Here is a 23,885-nt window from a genome sequence, read left to right on the forward strand (position 1 = left end):
AATTGTGAAAAAATAATTATACATTCTTAAAACCTTTTCCTCTCATGCATATCATAATTCATATATACATGTATCAAACAATCACCAATAGTTTTTACTTTAAAAAAAGTTCAATAAAAAATATATATCTACAAAAATTGACAAATAATAAAATTTGAATGCTATGCATATATGAGATAAATATGGTACAACAGAGCAGAATATCATGAAGTTGATGCGTCGGCTGTTGTTATGGTAACAGTGACACAGGGCTATAGTTATAACACATATAATGGCTACACATCACAGCCCTAGTCTTGTCACAGGAATTATCAGTCACATACCTTTAATGAGTTCAGAGCAGTGTACGATTTCCAGTACGGACACCGCAACTTGGTGCGCACGTGCTGCCAGTGTCTGCTTGGCCTCCTGGGAAGGTTTCTGGACCACCTGAAAAATGGCCGCGAAACAAGGTGGTAAGATAACAGAATCAGAGGCCCCACATTTCTACAACAATCCTTCCCCACATATCAACAGCTTCAATAACAACAATCCCTCCCCACATATTAACAGCTTCAATCACAACAATCCTTCCCCACATATCAACAGCTTCAATAACAACAATCCTTCCCCACATATCAACAGCTTCAATAACAACAATCCTTCCCCACATATCAACAGCTTCAATAAACTTCATGTTTTGAATATTCTATTACTGACTCTATGCATACTGTGTGCTAACTTTGTTTACATTGTGATAACTGTGCACATTGTGCTGGGTCCGTGCACATTGTGCTGACACCACACATTGTGCTGACACCACACATTGTGCTGATTTTTTACATTGTGCTAACTGTGCACATTGTGCTGACACCACACATTGTGCTGACACCACACATTGTGCTGACACCACACATTGTGCTGATTTTTTACATTGTGCTAACTGTGCACATTGTGCTGACACCACACATTGTGCTGACACCACACATTGTGCTGACACCACACATTGTGCTGAGTCTGTGCACACTGTGCTCTGTACACTTACTGTGCTGACTTGCTCCAGTAGATCTTTGTAGACAACAGCACAGTTCTTGCCGGCTGCTATCGTCTTCTGTCGGACTTCTGTTGTCTCTGCAGTGCTGGCTGTGCCCTGTCAACACACAGAAACACCAATATTCTTAACATTTCTTGGAAATTCAGTTTCAAGGAAATGTAAATTTGTGGACAATGATCTTATATGTTTTACATTGTACTCGAATCTCTAGCAGAATATAACATACCCTGCATCTTGCCAGTAAATCAAAGATGGCCTTGCGTCCCTTGTTGGCACAGATGATGACGTCCTCTTGGCGACCCGAGTTCCCAGCAGCCACTGCTTTGGCGGTCGCCGTGGTGATAGGTTTGGTCAGTCGGATCAGATCTTCTGCCGTTGCTTTCTTCTCTGGCAAGGTTCCAGCCTCGTACGACTATGAAAGAAAATATCAAACAGTACAATGTCTGTTGATGAAAGAGAAAAAACATAATTGGGAAATAACCATTGGACTTTAGTCAGATTACCCCTGGATAATCTTAACCTCCTGTCCTATGGTCTCTATGGTAGACTCCAGGGCCTGAGTTACCTGTATTTGTACCTGTAGTTACCTGTGTATCAGTGTATTACCTTAACCTCCTGTCCTATGGTCTCTATGGTAGACTCCAGGGCCCCAGTTACCTGTATTTGTACCTGTAGTTACCTGTGTATCAGTGTATTACCTTAACTTCCTGTCCTATGGTCTCTATGGTAGACTCCAGGGCCTGAGTTACCTGTATTTGTACCTGTAGTTACCTGTGTATATTCAGTGTATTACCTTAACCTCCTGTCCTATGGCCTCTATGGTAGACTCCAGGGCCCGAGTTCCCCGTCCGGCTTCATCCTCCACAGTCTTCACCGTCTTCAGTAACGATGTCGCGTTGGTCACCATCACCTGGAGGGGAGATTGATATTAACTGTTTACTTCATCTGTTGTTTTACACATACTCTCATTTTCATTGATAAGTGACTGTTTTCATTAACAACTGTCTTATCATACATCCTGATTTTTGCTAATTTTCTTTTTTTTCATCTTTTTACACTACAAAAACAAATTTCTGATAAGGCAGGTCAGACAAAACTTTTTAAAACAATATTTACTTACCTAATAATGATTTTTTTCAAGTGTTTGATACATATGACTTGGTAATACTGTTTTTATTTGATGACTATTAACACAAACTTCTACAATATTGTTTATCTCTGAATGTCATAACCATCCTTCACCTCGATCAAAATCAAACACGTTTCTCTGAACAATTATTTTTAATTAACACAGACATGTTATACAGAGTCAAGCAAGATATGTAAATAATAACAAGATATACAAGGCTTCCCTATCTAACATAGATCATAATACATTAATGGTCACAACATGGAGATATCCTTATTCAGCCCTACCTATGACATCAATTATACTATCAAATTAAATAAAATATTCATTGAGACTTGAGTTTTTCTTTCTTCAGACTTATTAAAAGGAAAAGCATTTGAATTGTTCATGCAAGAGTTGTCTTTCTTATCAAATGGGTCAATGTACCTTAAAGCTTAGCCTAACACAACGAAACAAGGTTTGTTTGTCTGAACAATGCTTGGTTTGAGATGAAATCACAAGCCTGTATGAACAGGGATACACAATGCAGGTGTCTGGAGATCTCTGTATGTCCCCACCTCATGCTCTCAACAGAAACTTGCAGGGAGGTTTAATACTACAGGCCTCAAACTCCAACATCCTGCTAAACTTAAGGTGGCCAAATGGTCAGATGTACTGTCAAGTTATTTTATAGCCAAATTTTTAGATATATAAATTCATGCTTATTTTTACATTTTTTCTCCAAATCCTTTTTTTTTAATGTTAAATAAAGAGGTTTTCTCTTCCTGAGGTTTAAAATGGTACAAAAATTACAAAATAACCACCATTTTATAACATTACCAAAAGGTTTTTCTTTTCGAGTGAATCAAGGTCAAGTTCCCCGAGTCTGAGAGGCAAAATGATTTGGTAGTCCCCGCAGCTCATATAATTATTTGTACTGAATTCAAATTCTTGAGTTAAAATACTTAGCAGCTTACTGTTTCCACTGACAAATCATGATATGTATAGGACCCCTGTGCTGGCTATAACCACCACAGGGAGTGATTATGAGCTGGAAACAACATTGTTACTGCAACACAAACATGTTACACCGAACTGTGCTCATTTCTTCCTATCAAGAAAGCATCGCAAAACTAATACTCGACAATAGCTTTACTGCTTTTTCCATTCCAAAAAAATCTTATACTTTAAACTACCAGGTAAATTTACAATGTCCAGTCGGTTAAAAGGTAGTGTGTCAACAATAATTTGTAGTCATATGCTGATTGAGTAGAAATTTTCTGTAACTTGCAGGAAGAAATGAACACAGTTGTCACTAGTAGCCTGGTCAATGGTTCAGTGTGAAACAGGGGGATGGTTTCTATGGAAACACCAATTCAAATGCAATCTGTTGTTTCTTAAATCTCAAACCTCTACAGGATTTCAAAAATTCAATTTATAATGATAGAAGCTCTCACAAAAAGTCATTAATCACAACATTCAATATTTTTCTTTTTTTTAAAAATTGTTTCATTAACAGCTCTTGTTTTTGTAAATTGTCAACAACACTAGAACAGAGAAATATCATCCAATCAGATGGCTCGAAATTTTAACTGCACTCAGTACATGCTGGAAACATAGATAGTATACCCGTCCGGCAAACCCTCGATCAGGGAGTCTGTCTTCTGTAAAATCACACGACTCCACAAATCAGACAACAGTTAACTTAACAATTCTATCTATCAACGCCTAGGCGGCCTTTGTCAAATTATATTGTATATATTTCTTCCAATTAAGACCAAAAAAAATATTTATGCTCAGAAAACTTTTCAATTTTTAAACCTTAAGTTTTAAAATTGACTTAAAAAAAACTTTATCTACACATTGAATACTGAAAAGTCACTGCTAAAAAAAGTGAAGCTGTGTCTGGAATTGTTTGAAATAATGATTAGCAGAAAAGGTTTATAATCATAGACCTGGGCTACTCCAATAATTGATTGCCAGAAGAGGTTTTTCCATAGAAGAAGAGAGTGCATTACATCACTACACCACAACACTACCATCTCATCAAGGTTAAAGTTCTAACACAAGGTCAACGCTCAGTTCTTATGTTACAGTAATTCACTAATCAAAATTTTGAGCATTTATATAAAAATTATAAGCACGTTTTCAAAAATCTCAAATTTTGAGTTTAAATAAAAAATAATAAACATAAAAAACTTCGGTCAAGGTTAAATGAAAACAAAAAATAATGTTGAATTTTGACTGACCTTGGCAGACTCTTTGAGGGTCATCATTGCCGGATCGGAGACGTTTTTGCCGGAGGCGTTCTTGGTGGCGCTGATCAGATCGGAGAGTGCGGAAGCCACATCCCTCACCTCGTTAATTATCATCACCTGAAAACAAGCTTACTCAGTTATTTCCCTCTTGAAATGTTGCAATTAACAAAATTTGATCACTCTGGCAAATTAATTGATTAAACAACTTCATCGTTACAATGTCAAGTTATAAGCCACGTACCTGAGCCTCAGGTTGGTTAGATCCGAGTGAGGCTGCACCAAGTTTGACGACATCTGCGAGTTTGGTGATGGTTTTGACGGCCTGTTGAGCGGCCCCGGCGAGCGTTTCCTGATCGGATGCGGCGCCCTGTACCAACTTCTTGGTCTCATTTACCAAAGCCTTCGCCGTTTTCAGGATGTCCTCTCTATAAGTGGTTACAAAAATAAATATCGTGGAATCATTAAACTTTGTGGGGACAATTTCCATGCATTACTTTCATGAGTTATTTCATTCCTACAAAAGGAAGTATGACTCTATCACCCTTATTCATTAGTGGATGAGAGGTACCCACAAACTCCACGAAAATTGATCCACCACAAAATCTAATGATTCTACAGTATGAGACTACTGTTGGAGTGGATCAGTGGGTGGGGGTATTGAGGACTATTTGTCAGTGGGTGGGGGTATTGAGGACTATTTGTCCCATTTACCTATGGCTGGCGAAACTGTCATCTCCCTCAGTACACAGAGTTCCGGCGGTGGCAAACATAATGGTGGTGTCCAGATCAGCAATGATTCCGCTCACCGCGCTCGCCGCATTGATACAGGCCTGGGTACCGCGAGACCCGGACTGTAGTGCTGCTAGAACAAAGGCCACCTTCTCACTGACGCTGCGGGCATGATCCGGGAGGTCGCGTCTCGCGTATGTGTCGTGTGGGTCGCCCTGGACTTTGCCGGCGTCCTGTACCAGCTCCACACAGCTCTTACCCAGGTCTTGGACCGTCGTACGGATGCGATTCGCAATCTACAGATAGACCAACAAAATATATAACAATGAAATCAATGGAAATCTACAGACCCAACATAAAACATTTCTCAGAGATCTGTTAAATATTAAGGTAGCAATTACATTGATTATAAAGCCAGCATCTTTGGTTTCAAGGGAATTTCCCATTAAAAATTCAATATTCAGCTAGACAGGAAAAATGTTTGAATCAAAATAAAACCAAATAAACACTTGTTCATGCAGTTAACCATATTCTTGACTTAACAGTACACAGAGCACACAATTTCCATCCAAATTTGTCCACAAAACAGTTTTAGAATAACGGATAAACCAATAAACTAGGAATCACCAGACATTGTAACAGACTTGTGACTCCACTTACATCCTGACTGTTGGAGGTTGCGGCTGCATTTGCGGAGTTACTGGCCAACACATCGTATTCTCGTGTCAGCTGATTGGCCACTCGCCCGAGGTCGCCCGGGTTCACCCCCGCCTTGCCCACCATCTCCTGCGTCGTCATGGCGATCTTCTTGGCCAGACTGACCATGTTGGACTGGTACTCCACGAAGGACATCCCCTCCCTCACCATTACCTGCTCGTCCGTCTGTAACCATAGAAACAAAGGGGGGTCAATATTGTAAACACAGACTCTTTTATTTGATAGACATTATTATGTTACACCGATATGTATCCAAAATGTTCATAATGGCATAAGTTTGTTAAAATTTCATGATTTTAAAAAATTAAAGTCGATCAAATTCTTCCTCCAGTGCCACTATCAACACAATATTGGGGACTTTAAACAGAGCAAATTTTGGAGGAAAGAAGGTCCTTTATGTAAAGATTGTACCTACCTTAGTGATTGATTTGGTGAGTTTCTCTATCATACTGTTGACTACGCCGGCCTGTGAGGCGGCCTCCTCCAGAGGCTGTAACAGGTCCTGTACGACGTCCATTGTGTTGTCTGCTGTTGTGTCAATGTTATCATGGGTGTGCTTAGGGGCCTACAACATAAAACAAGATATTGTAGTCTACAGAAGCTCACACTTGTCTATTGTAAGGATTTGCTATGAAGTCCAGACTTAAACATGCCTCCTCTTTTTATCTTACGATACTCTAACCTCTCTCTTATCTTTGGGTTGCCTCCCCCTCCTATCTTAAGGTACACTCTCCTTTTATAATATGGTACACACTCCCTCTTTTTTCTTTAAGCTCATTCCTCTTCTCTCTTACTGTACACCTACCTAGGGTTGCCCCCACCTTCTATCGTTAGGTTCACTACATATCACTATATATCGCTAGCTGTCTTACTACCTGTATTTATCGATAGCTTTTCATTTACCGGTACTGTAATTACCTCTGGGCTGATCTTGGCTGGCATGCTGGCAAACTCAGGAGAGGAGGCAAATGTGGTGAGTTCATCCACTGCATCAGAAAAATATAATTTCGCATGAAGCTTGCAACACGAAATTCATTACCCCCCTCCCCCCCCCCCCGGTCTTCTACGTAGAAAAATGGTCCCTTTGCCTGAAGAATTAGTGCAATTTTCATAAAAATAAGCAAACTCTACATGAAGAAAAGTAATAAATGTAGAATAATGACCCCTTGTAATTAAGTTTTTTTCAGGATATTTTTTTTTTAATTATTTCTAAAATAGTTTTTACAATATTGTAATTTTTATTGCAGTTTACAGAAATTATTAGAAATTGCAATTCATATTCAAATATTCTTTAAGTGAAAGAAGGCGTTGGTTAAGTGTTGCCTGACTCTTTAAAAGTCCCTTGAGAAATAAAAATACTGTTTTATTTACTTAAAAAAAACATGATGTTCTTAAAAATACATATCTTATATATGTTTCTTAAGGTAACTCCGTACCGATAAAATCATGGGTTCAAAGTTAAAAACTTAACTTTTTTTTTAACTTATTGGACTTGAATTTCATCAAAAAATAGATAAAATATATATGTATCCATACTATTTAAGATGTAAGGTAATAAAAACCAAAGGCTGAAATTATCATCTGAAAATCACACTTTCTTTTGTTTAAAAACTAAATATAAGTGGTTGGATACTTGTTTGTCTATTTAAATTTTATTGCTTACTTTGCCAGAAAACTAAAATTAATTAAAAAAAAGAAAAAAATTGTTTACATTAGAAAAATTAATGCATTTAGATACATCACTTAGAGAAAAGTAGAAAAGAGTTATTTCCCTTTGTCATTATTGAATTATGTCGAATATAAGGATGAAAAACGCTTATTAAATATCTCTAAGTAAACAATGATTTGAGTTTTTGATGTGCACCTATCATAACATAGAAATTACAAATCTACTTGCAAGAATTTTAATGAATTTATGGTTTATGTAAAATGTATGACGTCACAGGAGGGTGGATCTACTTTAAACGTTGTACTTTGATTCTCGCGAGAACGTGAGGTTGGAAACCATTGGTACTATGAATTATGGGTCAACATTTACTGACGCCGAAAAAATATATCGGATCAATGTGTAAACCATTGTGACGTCACTCGATTTTTTTTGATTGATTGTGTACTGAGGTGAACTTTAGAGATAACATTGACTGTATATCGTATGTACATCGCTATTGTTTTTACTGTCTTGCTGATTCTCGTGAGAGTGTGAAGTGATCAAAATTGCCATGATTACAGGGAACTACTGGGACGATTAAAACAATGCATTACTGGTCCGATTTACTGACGCCAAAAAAATCCGTTGAATGAATGTGCAACTAGTCCAAATTTTCTATTCACACACGCCTTGCCGAAAGAGCTCGCTTCGCTCCGGCGCTGCGCGCCGGCGAGCTGCGCTCGCTATTAAAAAAAAAATAAATAGAAATCAGATTTGACGTCACAATAAGCACTGATAAGGGGAAATTACTCTAATTGAAGTTATTGTAAATCTGCTGAAATGACCAAAATCCTCTCAAAATCTTGCAAAGGTTAAGCTAAAGAACGCTGAAGAATAAGGACATTTCATCAGATACAGAAAACAGTTGTATATTGCACTCATTTGGATGAATGCTCACATTTATTTTATTCACTATAATTACGGTAAATTCCTGGAACGTACACGTAGCATCGCTTTTTAAAGCGCTAAGCATAGCTCAGCGCTTTATTGTCGTTAGACTTCTACTTCCGGTGCAAGGAATAACCGCCCCCTATGAGCAGAAGTTTACATCATTTAAACTGGTGAGGGAACCAGTTTCAGGAGCTGCACGGGCTAGTACGGGCTACTGTGATTTTGATGTACAGGGCTTACATACATCATTGCAGGGGCTGCCACGCAGTGATGAGGAAATATATTGCGTATACAGAAAATAAAATGTTATATACATATATCTTTTACAAACAGAAGCTGGGCTAGCGCTTTTCAGTACTATCAGTACTTTGATTTTTAAAGGGAGTGGGTGGGTTGATGGCAGCCTCATCCAAAAAAAATTTGCAAGCAAAAAGAAAAAAAAATCATGAAAATTCTAATCCTTCAACTCTTTAGCAGTTCAATGGTTTCTTTATTTTCACTTCCATTTATTACATGCGGGGGGGAAGGGGGGGGGTGGGGGGGGGGGGGGCACCATGTTCTTTTAATATGATAAGCAAATATTTTGAAGCGTAAATTAAAAAATATTTTTTTTAAAGTGGAGGGGGCAAATCCATGATCAGTCGATTTTGTATGTGTAAAATGAAAAAAAATGAAAAATTATTTTTTTATCATGGGGGGGGGGGGGGGGGGGGGGCTCTATGATGAGTCAAGTTTTATATGTCGGTTTAAGAAAAAATGTCTACTGCAAAAAAAGGGGGATGAACTAACGTTACAATCATTTTAACAGAGGAGATACACTGCAATGAATATTTATATACATGTATTAAAATCTTTATTATTCAACAACATTGTATCTGAGATTAAACTACTGTTCTACTTATAAATAAATAAATTATAACAAATCTTATAAACTATGAATAATGAAAATTTACTGAAAAATAGGTAACGTTATGTTTTATTTTTTGGCATTCAAATTTTACGTTGTTAATTTTATTTTTATTGATCTATTATAATTCATTGTTTGATCACATGCTGTGCTCGCCCCAACGGTCGCACCGTAAAACATATTATAGAGATTACATAAATATATACTAGCAAGAGCCATACTTTACTGTCATATCGATCCATTTTTAAGCTAATTGTAAATGCATGTACAGTAGGCAGGTACAAGTATATGAGTAGGGAGGAAATAAACAATAGAACATTTAGAACTAAATAAAAAGGAAAAAAATAAACAGTTAAAAAATTAATGTAGATATTGCATATAGCCAGTCCATTAAATTGGGAAATTACACACCTACAAACAGGGACCAGGCGCTCTATCTCTCTCTCTCTCTCTCTCTCTCTCTCTCTCTCTCTCTCTCTCTCTCTCTCTCTCTCTCTCTCTCTCTCTCTCTCACTCTCTCTTGGTAGGGGGTTGGGCTGTATGTATCATAACCATTAAAATTAATACCTTAAGCATACTTATTGTAGAGCAATACTCTTTCAAAAATTCTTTAACGTTCGTTGATACCTAAATACCACTAGGTTGACAATGATGCAAGGTATTACCTCTCACAATGTCGAGTAAAAAAAATCGCTAAGCCTAATTTCTTTCACTTACGACCCGCCTTACTCAAAGAATGTGACGTCATGTAAACAAACTTGTTCTGTACAAGCGTTTGAAATGCTTCAAATGAATTTTACTGATATTTTCTGAGTGAATGGATCATTCACCGAACATTTCTATAATAATATGGGACTTAATTTTGAAGTAATGATGTTTTCTTGTGTTATGTAAACAAATAGGAATATTATGCGGTGGAAAAAAGTCCTACTTTGTTACCGAAGGCGTTTCGAGAGCTCCAGAGTGAAGTATGGCAAATATATATCTTGTTTTTGATCATTTGCCAAATTGAAGAATCGTTTCAAGAACCTCAATATATGTAGTGTGAATGAGGAAAAAACTATACAAAACTTACAAGTACGGGAAAAACAAAAGGAAAACATCAGTCAACAGTATACGGTAGGCCTAAATACAGTAGATGGTAGACATGTAGTGAAAACAAAAATGATCACGTCCAATATTCATTATCATGTTAATAATTTATCAGAACTTATCAAAGATATCATTTTCTTGCAATGAAAGATATCATTTTCTTGCAATGAAAGTTACTAAAGATAAATTCATCTTATCTTGTCTGATTGTCGTCAGCGCAGGCCTCGAGCAAAATGTAAATATGTTTAAATCTTTTCCGCTGGTGTTGCTAAGCAACGCTTTGCACGATTTTTTTCACGGATTTATCGCTTGCACTTGACATCATATTCGTAATTATGCATTTATTTACTTTACATTAACAACTTGAAAAATGTTTGAATTTTAGGCATTTATACCATTACAACCGTACCTAGTGCTTTGTCAGGCAATTAGATTCAGTGAAATATTCCCCCAAAGTTTTACCAAGTTCTACGAAAAATGACTGGAGCTGGAATCTCTATTCAAAGTAATTGTAGTCAGAGTTTCAGATTTAAAAATAAAAACTGAAAAAACGGTTGTAAACTCTTTGGTAAACGTTATTTTAAGTCAACAAGGATCAAGGTAAAAATCGGATTTATTCCTTGTTCGAAATACAGATAAGACGGGAGGGGGAGAGCTAATTGTACATATAAATAAATAGAATACATGTTGCAAGTACATTGTACCTTTAACACATTAGTTCTAAGAGGTCAAGGTCAATCCCCTCTTCCCACAAAAGAGGGAGGGGATATTTCGCATGTGTTTTTGAAATTATTGAAATTCAAAGGGGAATTACTGCTATAAGGGTACGTAGGACCGTTTCGGTGTCAATTTCTTGAAGCTCCAAGTGAAATAAAGACGTTGATGTTTCAAGTCTCTACCTCTTATGGTTTCAGGTGTGTAACGATAACAAGTTCGTAGATGGGGGCAATGACTCACTAGCTATTTGAAGGTTGGGGCTGAAGGGCCTCATTTTGAAATGTCTTAAAAAGTCCTATTACATCCTTGATAAAGTTTCTCTATACCATCGTAAACAAAAGGGATAGAAAAACCCATGAATGCACAGGTTTTCAAATGACCTTGACTGTTGAACTTAATGACATTTTGATCGACCAAGGTTGACACTCCCATCCCAAATGGTCCGACGTCTCTATGACGAACAGTTAAGGTCAAGATCTAAGAAATGATTCCATAGTTTAGTTTTGGTGCTTTAATTGTTAAGACGTCATAATTTATTTTAATGATCTTCTTCTCGTACTTTATGGCTTTAAAGGAATTAATATGTTGAAAAGTAAATAATTTCTTGACATTTCATAATTAAACATGGGAAAGGTGATCCCGATACCTCTATTCAATTTGACGTCATACTCTATTTGACGTCATTTTAAAAAGGAGGTCAACAGCTTATTTAATTCCATTTTTGGAGATACTGTAGGCATTCAAAATATATGTTTTAGTCAAAAATAGACAAAACTTTGTTTCTTATTTCCTTCATATTTAATTAAAAATGACAGTTTCAAACATGATTTTTCATTATTTTTACCAAATATTTTGGCCACGGTACATCCTATCAAACAAAGCTATTGTTATGAAGCATCATTGAAAAAACTATATCTTAATTCTTTTAAACCTGTAGGCACCTTTCATTTATTAAGGTCTTTCGATTATCGCATGACCTCTTTGGGAGTATAATGGACTATTTTACCGTATCTGATTTAATAATTTTAATGTCATTCCTAGTTTTGGCAATTTATCTTCATTTTAAGTTGTAGTTCAATATATGTTTAAGTTATTTGAAGTTAAATAACTATAATAATGAACAATTTAGATAGTTGTTATAGATGTAATCGTAGAATTTAATGAAATACTGATAAAACTGTATAAGGGAGTGATGTACATACGCCATATTTTAACCTTTTTTCTAAAGTTAATTATACATTCCTAGTATTATTTAAATGTAAACGTCTAAATAGTTAAGCTTATCTGGTCTATCATGCATACACGTTCTTCCATCAGCATTCAAGACAAATGCAATTTCGAGGAGTTTTAGTACGTCGCCGGCATGTACAACAAGAGGCCCATGGACCACATATCGCTCACCTGAACAATAGTTCTTGTATCATGTAATTTCAAAAGGGCTTATTATGAAGTGAACTCTGAAAAAAAAATATTGTAAAACTTTTATATGTTTCAAGATTTTGCCATTTATTAAACAATACAAAACACGAGATAAATATATATTTTGGGCGTGTTTGTATTCATAATTATTTTACACATCAAATAATACTAAATTTTATGCTCTGAGATACCTATTTGCACTCAAAAAAATATTCCAATTTCACTGAAAAAATTGAAAAATATTTATTAAATAATTGAAAGATGATGTTTTCATATGTTTTGAATTTCAGTCATTAACAAAAATCTTTATCGATTCTTCAAATAAAATAAATACAGGTGTGATGAGGACATTAGACATGCTAGATTTTGCATTCCCATCTGTCTTATATACTAAACTCAAAAAGCATGGAAAGTCTATATATAGTTGACATAGTCTATCAATGAGTCCTACTTTTCTTTCCACAACCTTTATTATCTTTTGTTCCTTTATCTTTCCTAAATGTGTGTATGTGAATCGAAACTCCATAAGAACTAATATCCATAACTTTTTAAAGTTGCTTGAATTTATGATCTTTGATCCCGATCACTTGCATCCTGATATGTAAGTAATTGATCTCGGGATCGAAATTCCAAAAAACAAAAAATAGTCGATAAACATATTTCCAGATAATTTAACTATGATAAACTTTTCATGGAATTTTTTTTAATATTTCTTTTAGTAAAACATAATGTTGACAATTTAGAATCTACATCACCTTAGAATAATTGCATAGTAATTTCAAAAACTGTAGCATTGTAGTTCTTAAAAGAAGAGTTTAAAAACATTTTCCCATTATATAAGTCTATGTTAAACTTTAAACATCTTTTGGGGCCGTACGTAGTATTAGCCCGGTGATCAAGGTTTTCACAATTTAGAATCTACTTTATCTTAGGGGACTTGTATATTAATTACACTAATTATAGCATTGTAGTCCTTGATAATATATCTTTCAAAACTTTTTCCCCTATATATATCTATGTTAATTTCGTCTTTTAGTTAATAAACTGTAAACCCCTATTGGGAGCACAGTATTGACCCGGGGAGCACGTTTTTTTTTTTTACAATTTAGAATCTTCACTATATATTAAAGCTTTTATGTAAATATTGGCAAATTTTGTGCAGTGGTTCTTGAGAAGATACCCACCCAATTTTCACAGTTTCGCAATTATCTCCCTTTTAAAAAGGGCTGTGCCCTTTTTTTGACAATTTGGAATCCCCTTCCCATAAAGATGATTTGTACCAAGTCTGGTTAAATTTGGTCCAGTGGTTCTAGAGGAGGAGTAAAAAATGTGAAAAGTTTACAGACGATCCCGGACAGACTGACTTGCGGACAACAGGGGATCAGAAAAGCTCCTTGGAACCTTCGGTTCAGATGAGCTTAAATCAAGAATACCAGAATCTATTGCTTTAAAAATCTGTTTGATTTGTTTAATACTTCTTTTTTTGTAACGGGTTTCGAACTGATATGCATATTCATTGTTCGATTCACATCTTAGAGCAATTAAGTCGGTGTTGCTTATCAAAACCCGTTGGTATTACCAGTCACGTTTCCCCTTTTTAATACTTTCGTGGATCTAGTATAAATTAAACAGTTTTCATCCATGGCTTCCATGATGCTTTCTTCTTTAACTGTACGAAAGATCAGTTTGGCAACATGAATGATCAGCAATGTTTAATGCAATAAACATGGATTTTTCACTTTCTTTTTACAAAAAAAATTTGAGACAGAAATTAATAAGATATTTTTCTTTTTTTATTTTTATGTCAGACGACACAATCCTCCAAAAATGATTTCTTCTGATAAAATCATTATTATATTTTATCATTTTTTGAATGATTAAAATTAATCTGCAGTCAAACTTTTATATGAAATATAAATATGCCTTTAAATAACTTTACATAATAGATGAAGTATTAATTTCATGTCAGCGTTATCCCCCGCTCCATGCAAATGCGTTATTCGCAGCACTGTTAAGGCTTACAATGAAAATATTAGCGGATTTAATGTTAATGAAACGATGCATCTGTTATTACATCATTTTTATGTAAAGCTATTTTATGATGATGTAATTTTCAAATAAAATGAAAGAATGCTATGTTGTATGACACTTAGTGTGGTCCTCTGAATTGATGGTCACGTGACATATGTTGACAATGCTCCCTAATGGAGGTCATAAACAATTTTCAATATTACAAGGGCATACTCTTATTTGAATTAAAATCTTTAATGATGATTCAATTCTACTTTTGCCGGTAGATTCTGAAAAGTGCTGCTGCTTTGTATATAGTTTTTTTCTTTTATTAGAATAAATACCAAATAAATGAGCTCTGGTTGTAATTTATCTGACCTTCGCTTAATATATTACGTATTTATTAAATCATTCTATAGATGTCAGCGAAACAACAACACTTTTTAATGAATTATGCATTCGTTTAATTTATATCTACAAGATTATAATGATATGCTTAATATATGCCCTTGTAAAGAGCGGATTTAGAAAGTTTCTACACAAAATATGCGTCAAAATTTACAGTATGACATCACATCGAGAAGTTCACCACGATCAGTCAGTTGTTTATAGCTATCGTTGTTGGACTTATTTGACTACAAAGTTGCATGCATAGGTACTTTTTAATGTAGTTTAATGTTTTCGTACTATAACAATGGAAAAATACTTTATTCATTTGCATTTTTGACGACTTGTTGTTGATGTCAGTCAACATTTCCCGTTCTTTCTGGTCGGTGCGACCACAAAGTAAATCTTAACAGTGCTGTGTTTCGGTTTTCTTGAGTGTATGCATCCCCCTTCCCCTCCATGGTTTGTCTTGTCACGTAGGATGACACCCCTAGCGATGATTTTGTTTGGAAATGCGTTGATTTCATGTTTGTTTTTTGTTTTGTTGTTTTTTTTTAGGATAAGACAGTTGTATAAGAAGGTATTCCATATCCAGCTTTCACACTAAAATTCAGTGTGCATAATCAAAAACAATGTTTACAGTCTGATTTCTATTATCTCGTAGCTGGTGACATGAAATCCTTTTATTCACATCTCGAAGCTTGTTAATAGTTTATGTTTGATATCATACATGTAAATGAAACAGACAGCTGTAACACATATTTCTAGAGGAGATATCAATATTGTTACTTACCTTGATTTTCATCATTCTCTTCAAGGTCCTAAAACAATATTTAAAATTATCTAGCATGTCAACTAAAGCAACATATTTTTAAACCTTTAAATCAAAACTTTGAAAAGATTGACTAAAATATTTTACACCTACCCAGCATATGTCGTTATCCACTTCATGTTTGTTATCAACATCACATATTTCACATAAATGGTGAGAGACAGGAAAAGTACTCTGGGAAATAAATGATACGTCTTCTTCAACATTCAGCACATCTTTTCGACATTTGTAACCGATTTCATAAGAGAAAAGGTCATCATCATGTATAATATTCTTGACTGAATGTTTTATCTTTTTAAGTAGTCTTCCATCATATATATTTGGCGATGCCCAGACCTGCACCCGAATTTCAAAATTGCAATTGCATAAAACCACAACATGTTTTTGGAAAGAGAAACATGCTGCATTTTGGTAAAGGCAAATGTTATTCTTTGCTCCTTCTGTCAATATGGACCAATTATTTAGTTTGGAGCATTTAAAAACAATGCCATTAAAAACATTGATTGGAAGCTGCATTTCATCATCAAACCTAAAGCAGAGAATAGAGGACTTTGAATGTTTCTCACCAGTCTTGTCAAACCTTTTACTATTCATGCTAGGGAAATAATACCCAGAGGAGTCAGTGGGATGCAATTCTTTTAATGGCATCAACAATCCTAGTTGTTGCATGTATGCTATTATTGTTGTTTTGTGCTCCAGAAAATATTTTTCCTTGACATTCCAAATTCTATTTAGTTCTACATTGTCTAATTTACCAGTGTGATAAAATTGCCTACGCTTTTTATCGTTTTCCTCTGGTCTGACATGGTATTCAATGATACACTTAAATGCATCAAGGAGCCACTGGATATCAAGAATAATATTTTCCTTTAAACCATCTTTATCAAAGTATAACAGAACACCAACTCTGTGAAAAAAGTCCAGCATTTTAGAAATTTCTGACTCGTCGATCCTAAATTCCTGAGCGGTTAATTGGTCAATGTAATGTGATAAAGTTTTTCGTGAAATAACTTTTTTATTTTCTTTCATCTTATTCAATATATGTTCAAAGAATGCCCAAACAGGTCGAATATTTTCTTTCGAATAACGAGGAGACTTCACAATATTAGCAATGCATTTTTTTAGGTCTTTCAAATCCTCCAATTCTGATCCTGAATCCGGAAAACCTATTGTATGTATTCGGTCTGCATTAACATGTCTCTGAATGTCAGAATGACACCAACTATCAAAGAATATTAAGAGACTCTCACGAAAGTTGCGACATTCCTGCAACATAAAATAGAAGGAAAAAGTAGAAAAAGAAGAATTGATAGATATCTATTTGAGTTTCGGATGTTTTAAATAATTCTTCATTAGCTATAAATAATGAGTTTAAGTTAGTATTGATTGTTTGGAACTCAGAACCTAATGACAGGTTAAAAACATACATGTGCTATAAATGAAATTAAAGAAACGCAAACAATTGCAAACGTATTAATATTAATATAATGCATATGGCGTAAACGTATTGTGGATTTTTTAAAAGAATAATGTGAAGAAATTTGTTATATTGTTTATATAATTGATATCACGCCTTTTGTTTTATTTGATTTGAAAGTGTTTTGTTTTTTGGTTTCGCTCGATAGTTTTTAACATCAATTCTCTGTAAAAACCAAAGTTTTACTATAGGGTCATGGCACGCATGATCTCAGATTTTTATGAAACTTTCTCAGGTGATTGATACTCATAAGGTATGACATTATCCACCATCAAAATAATGTCTATTACATTGGTTGCCATGGTAACCAATTTCATTCATTTAGGGCCCAAATACACAGTTTTTGAGTTGGAAAATAAGGTAAACTCAAAGTCACAGGACAGGCTTATTTATAAATTTTCAAGATATCTCACACATAATATACATAGTACAAATATAGATGTACATGATGCAAGAGAAAAAAAAATCTCAATGTCCTTGTTCATTTTAAAGCTGGTGGCTCAAAGATGGCCAACATTTTTAAATTTTATTATTTCAATTTTCACCCTGTTAATTTGAAAGTCTCTCAAAAATTGCAGGCAAAGAAAAAATAAATCAATTGCAAATTTTAAAACATCATATTTATATAAAATATTATTGATAAAAACTAGAGCGGGTATCTTTTTCGTTTTTGTTTATTTTACTTCCAAAATTTGTTAATTTGTCACCTTCCCAACCCCCTAAAAATTTTTATCAAATAATTTTAAACAATAAGTTGATCATAAAACTCCTTTAAAATACTTTTTCTGCTTACATAAATGAGAAAATGATTAAATATTTCAAAATATTTCAAATTCAATGTATCAGGATAATTTAATTTGGCTTATTAAGAATTGTTTCTATATATTTTTTGCAAAGGGCAGATAACTCCAAGCAAGAAAACCTTATTAAATTAGTCTTAACAAATAATAATAGAATGAAATTCTGTTTTTAGATATTTTCCATTAATGAAATAGGTTAAACTGCTTGAATAGATAACAATATTTATGATTTTTACCATTTTAAGAAGGCTTAAATGATTTTTTTGTATAATAAAGGGCAGATAACTCCAAATATCCGCACAAGGGGAAAATGATATATCTTTTCAATGCAACTCCAGAAATAAAAATCAACACTTACTTAAAAACTAAGAAATAATTCTTCAAATTAATATTCAAAATATATTCCAAATCATGAAAATAATATAAAAATACACAACACAGTGACAACAAATTAATGTTGAATTGCTCAATATTGTAGCGAGTTCAGTTTGTTTATTATTTGTTCATCTAGCATTGTATGTCTGACTGTCTTGCTGGTCTGGGTATTCACTGGACTGTTCTGATCATTTTCCTCAACACTCTGCAATGTTGAAAAAGTAAAATATTACATGTATGGATTATTTAATAAAATCATTTACATGTATGTATTTCGCATAAAATACCACAACAGACATGTTCAAATTTGACTGAATGGTTTTTTTTTTCAAATAAGAAAAATCCTGATGTGTTTATGTTGACATGTACAAAATTTCAAAAGTGAAAAAGAGGAAATGGCTTTTAATTATTATCTCAAGTTATATTGATTAATGTTATTTTCAATTGGAATATTAGTCTATAGCTGCATGCACTAATTAATAGCTGCAACTGAATTAGATATAGCATAACAGGGCCCGCCATTAACTAAAATATTAACCTGTTCTTTGGGCAAGTTGCTTACTTGTGTAAATGATATTTTAAATTGTAATTTGTCATTGAATGTATGGAAAATTATGAATAACATATAAAATAAATGATAGAAATTGATAGGAGGTATGGTATGGTATTGGTATGGTTGGTCTATTATTTACTGTCACAAAATATTTTCATTAAAAATTATCCTTATTGTTGTTGTTATCAAATGCAGTGTATCTCAGTACTAGGTCAGTATAAATAAAAACTTCTTAATATTTAAAATAAATTATTAAGGTTTAAAACATATCTTATCACTCAGGAGAAGAATATTCTACTCAATCTGCTGGTGTATTCTAGTGATATGACACTGACAAGTAGATTTAGAACATTATTTCAGTAACTAAGCTACTATATAGTTTGGATATAGATTTTCAACCTTCACTGAAATTTCATATTTCTTTTTTTTATACTTAAAGTTTGATCTGTTTCATTACAAAGAAAAAAAAAATGTTTTAATTTTTCATGACATTTTTTGAGGTCTATCATCATATCATAATTGTTCGAGAAAAATAAACTGCAAACCAGACAAGTGTTTGTGTAGATTGACTTGTCCAAATAAAAAAAAAATCAGCTGGACACAGAAACTGGACAAGTGTAACTGTTGATCCCTGCATGATAGATAATATACTATCAGCTGATTTGAATATCTACATGTGGCATCACTTTTTGATTAATTTTGTTTAAAATCATCAACTCACATTTTCTGTTCTATGTATCCCATTTGACAGGCTCTCCCTGTTGTGATGACAAGAGCCAAATTCATTAGTTTCTGCAGCATGAACTTAATCCTACAATTGTATTTTAATATATTTACAGCAAATTTATAACAAAATGAACCATTTTAAACAAATTCCCAAATTACCATTACCTTTACATTTACTTTAATGCTGTTAACTTTACATGTATATTATCAATCTAAATTAAGTAGTCTGTTCCAAATTGCATTTCCATCATTGTTTGCTTAATTAAGATGGCTCAAATCAGCAAAAAAAAAAAAAAAAAAAAAAAAAAACCAGCCCAAAAACAACTTAGGTATGAAATATAACATGATGCGAAAGAAGAATATAAATCAAAAAGGTGAAAAACATTTTTTTTGGAGGGGGGGGGGTGAGTATTTGTGTTTTCTATTACTTTAAGTATCAATATACAGACAACCTTAAATTATCAATTTAAAAAAAAAAATAATAACCACTGAAATTTCACATTTCGAATAACATGAAGAACCCGGGTGATACTGTTCATGATATGAGAGGGTGTTTTGGGGAGGGGGGGTAATTTTGTTTGCCAGAGGAATCTGATGCATGATTTTTAAAATTAACTCTGTACATTTAGACCTGAGGTGTATTCATTGAGAAAATCAACAAGCGATGGAAGCTTGAACAGACTATAAGATTGGTTGAAAATTATTTTATTTGGATGTGAATATACATACCTTGACCAGTTGGATAAGGACTGCTATGGACTGCATCTTATCTCCATAGACTGCCTTTTTATGATCCTATTTTTTCGCTTGTTCATGAGGTTTTAAACATATATATTCCAGTGATTTTGGATTAATTGAATCAAACCACATCACTGACACCAGATCTGACTTTCACATAACATGCATGGCAATGATGGATTTCTGTAATCGCTGTGGGTACCTTAGAACTATGCTCATCATGGGTTGACACTCTAGAAGAGTACAACCTGCGATTCTTTCCATCTTGGACCACACCATCAGTCCAGGGTGGGGGTGTTTAATAGTATTGCACTTCTATATAAGTGTTGCAGGTTGGTAGCTCATTCGCTTCCTTGGTTGAGTGCTGGATTCGTATGTCAGATTACCGAAACTTATGGAAAAAAAATCTCCGTCCACGTCCGTTTCACTTGATCATTTTATACAAGACAGTCAAGTGTTTACAAAAGGTTTTAATACAGCACATATCGGTAATTAAGCTAAATCCCAATAGAGCATGGTTCATTTTTATTCACCAATTGATTAGAGACTAACTCTTAACACACTAAAACTTAAATCACATGCTTTCTCCACCCCATTTGATCTATGTTTTTCAAACGTCTGCATTTGCCCTGTTGTTGTGACGTCTTTTTTGTACTTAAATACAGAAGAGTCAACAAAGGGAAAGAACTTTAAGTTGGATTTTGTGGAAAAGCGGTAACTTTAAATAGTTGTATGTTAAAGCCAGTGAATATACCCAACCCAATTTTGGTTGTATTTATTAGACCAAGATCTTATCTTATTAAAAAAATGTTTATTCCCGCTTTCAATTACCTGCTTAAAATTAAATTGATATTATTTAATGTGCCTGTTCTTCACTATTTTATAAGCTAAATCTATGAAACACAAACCGATGGTATTGTTATCTGTACATTTCACTGAAAACAATTAATGTGTACAAGTACATTGATTACTTGCTTATAGAATTAAACCAATATCATGATCAAACCTACATGCATTTAGGGATCATACGAGTTATTTATATAATGGTACTCTATCTGTCATTTTGGCCAGAAGCAAAATGTTTCAATGTCGTGGCTATGGAAACTGACTATAAACTGTCAAAAATATACCCACAGAGAGTCTTCATATGGAACACTCTTTCAAGTCAGGGAGATAAAATTCAATTCTATGATAGTGCGTGGCCACGTATTTTTGGTAGTTACAGAGAATTGATGTTAAAACGAATTAACTTGGCACACAGGATCTGGTGTCTGTTACGAATGTATTAGGAGAGATTACAAAAAATGAACAAGATGGTCTAGGGTTGCTTGACAGACTTTTAAACGACTGTTTTAACTGAAGTGAACAGCCAGCGACGCAACAAAGTTTTAACTTGGCCTGACGGACAGAAAATAAGTTAACCGACGAAAAACAGCTCAATTGACAATTATAAACCAATGATTATGGTAACAATATTCATTGGTGGAAGTGCGTCTTTTTAAATCAATAATCTGTTCACAGATAAAACTGAAATTTAAAATTTATTTTAGATAAGTAGCTAGACTTTTAATGAATGACCCTCAGATTGTTCAAAATGACGATTTGAAGAAAAACAATTCACATAACTATCACCTTTTTTTCTACAAAAGGTATTTTTATTTATACATTAGCGACACAGCGTCATTTCTCATTTGTTTGATAGACACCTCCTCAAATTTAGTTATTTTTTTACATCTGATTTGAACATTACATTTTTAACCAAATCCTTAATCACTGCTTAAAAAACAATTTAAGAAAATGAATATTTATTTATCATTTGTAAGAAATCCCAAGCGTGGTTTCATTTCTTTTTATAAATATTAACCCCCCCCCCCCCCCCGAAAAAAAAAATAATTACACACTAACAAACTGTAAAAATAAACTGTTTATGTATGTGATTACGTCAGTCAAATTATATCAGATAGAAATATACAGTGAGGGCATGTATTTTTTTTAATGATTTTTATATTACAGATAGATTTGAATATAAACAAAATTGTCAACGGTATGGTTCTTAATCCATTTCTAATCTTTCCACGAAACCAAAGCTTAGGCCCTGTTTTTCAGACAGCAATCAACGCTGTTCAAGCTATATTCCTAATATCTGCATGTTCATAAAAACCGATTACAAAGTGTAAATTTATTTCGGTTTGAATTCAGATTTTTCAAAAGTTATTCTTTGTTGATTGAGATTAAATACAAAACGTGTATTTAAGTAACATTAAGTAGGTATAATTTCCATAAATTAATAAAATAAAAATTTCGGAGAAAGGTGTCCCACACCGTACAGGTACATGTATAAACGCATATTGAAAATCGTTCCCTTAGTTTTTACTTACTTCTTTTGATAATTTATCTGCATGAGTGCCTACAATTATTACTGGAGACTCGGTATCACTAAAAACGTCAATAGACCTCAACCAAAATTTGTAATAGTCTACAAAAAAACCCAAAGTATTATAATATTGTATATAGTTATGCTCATGTTGAATTCACTCACCGCACAACTAAACAAATGTTATATTAGTTCATTACCTCTGTATCTCCATGATGCAAATTGGCTACATTCTTTTTCATTTTCATCCTGAACACCTACTTTGTCATTGAGCTTCTTCGTCATATCCACAACCAAGATAGAACATGATTTAGGACGAAGAAATATTTGGTGAAAAGCATAGTACATACTTTGTCCTGCAAAATCTAAAAAGGTTATTCGCGGGCGCAAATCTGTTTCATTCAATAACTCATTCACATCATCTTTTATTTTTGAAATCGCATACTGTTCAAAATCATTTTGATCTACAATTGTATCAATGTCCTCGCCATGTTTTTCATTCCGTTCAGGGAATGACTGGTTTTGAACAAGTGTTGTATCTTGAGAATGTGGTTCGAATATAATGTTTTTTTCATCTTCTGCATTATCATTATTGGCTTGGTCATTAAGTATATCCATTGGTACGTTTTCTATATGGCCAAGTGTTGTATTTTTCAGTGAAGATTTCTCAGAAACATTTTTTTTTCTGATGCCTACAACGAATTTGTAATTGATTTATGTTACATATTTTGTTTTAATCGGAAAACTAAATTAAAACTGAACATAAACCATAATTTGTCACACGATATCACAGATTAATTTTGCTGATGCTTTTTATAATAAAAAAACTAAACAATTGATTAAATTGAAATAAAATGACAAAAAGTATGTTTTTCAAAATGAAGCATTTGTCAAATAAAACAGATTAAACATACATGTAAAAAAAAATCAGGATTTTATCAATAAAATCTGAACCGTCCTGAAATATTTAATAACTTTGAGAAACAAAAGGATGTCTTGACCTGTTCTCACATATTCTTTCAGGAGCAAATTAG

The 23,885-nt window shown here is 33.7% G+C and overlaps 1 protein-coding gene across 1 annotated transcript in view; it reads right to left on the bottom strand.

The window, feature by feature from the left end:
* The window catches only part of LOC136275877 (talin-1-like), a 43,902-nt gene extending 20,365 nt beyond the window's left edge, over positions 1–23,537 (bottom strand). The window contains exons 1-14 of the mRNA XM_066086045.1: positions 23,052–23,537; positions 22,856–22,953; positions 15,902–15,982; positions 15,770–15,797; positions 6,764–6,831; positions 6,261–6,410; positions 5,789–6,010; positions 5,111–5,424; positions 4,641–4,824; positions 4,391–4,516; positions 1,827–1,943; positions 1,260–1,445; positions 1,025–1,129; positions 324–429 (exon numbers count right to left, since the gene is read on the bottom strand). Coding sequence (XP_065942117.1) covers positions 324–429; positions 1,025–1,129; positions 1,260–1,445; positions 1,827–1,943; positions 4,391–4,516; positions 4,641–4,824; positions 5,111–5,424; positions 5,789–6,010; positions 6,261–6,410; positions 6,764–6,831; positions 15,770–15,797; positions 15,902–15,982; positions 22,856–22,953; positions 23,052–23,469 — 2,203 coding nt within the window. The 5' untranslated portion in view covers positions 23,470–23,537. The remainder of the gene's footprint in view (positions 1–323; positions 430–1,024; positions 1,130–1,259; positions 1,446–1,826; positions 1,944–4,390; positions 4,517–4,640; positions 4,825–5,110; positions 5,425–5,788; positions 6,011–6,260; positions 6,411–6,763; positions 6,832–15,769; positions 15,798–15,901; positions 15,983–22,855; positions 22,954–23,051) is intronic.
* Between the last annotated feature and the right edge of the window lie 348 nt (positions 23,538–23,885).

The sequence above is a fragment of the Magallana gigas genome, chromosome 1 (genome assembly GCF_963853765.1).
Source record: "Magallana gigas chromosome 1, xbMagGiga1.1, whole genome shotgun sequence".
NCBI lineage: Eukaryota > Metazoa > Mollusca > Bivalvia > Ostreida > Ostreidae > Magallana > Magallana gigas.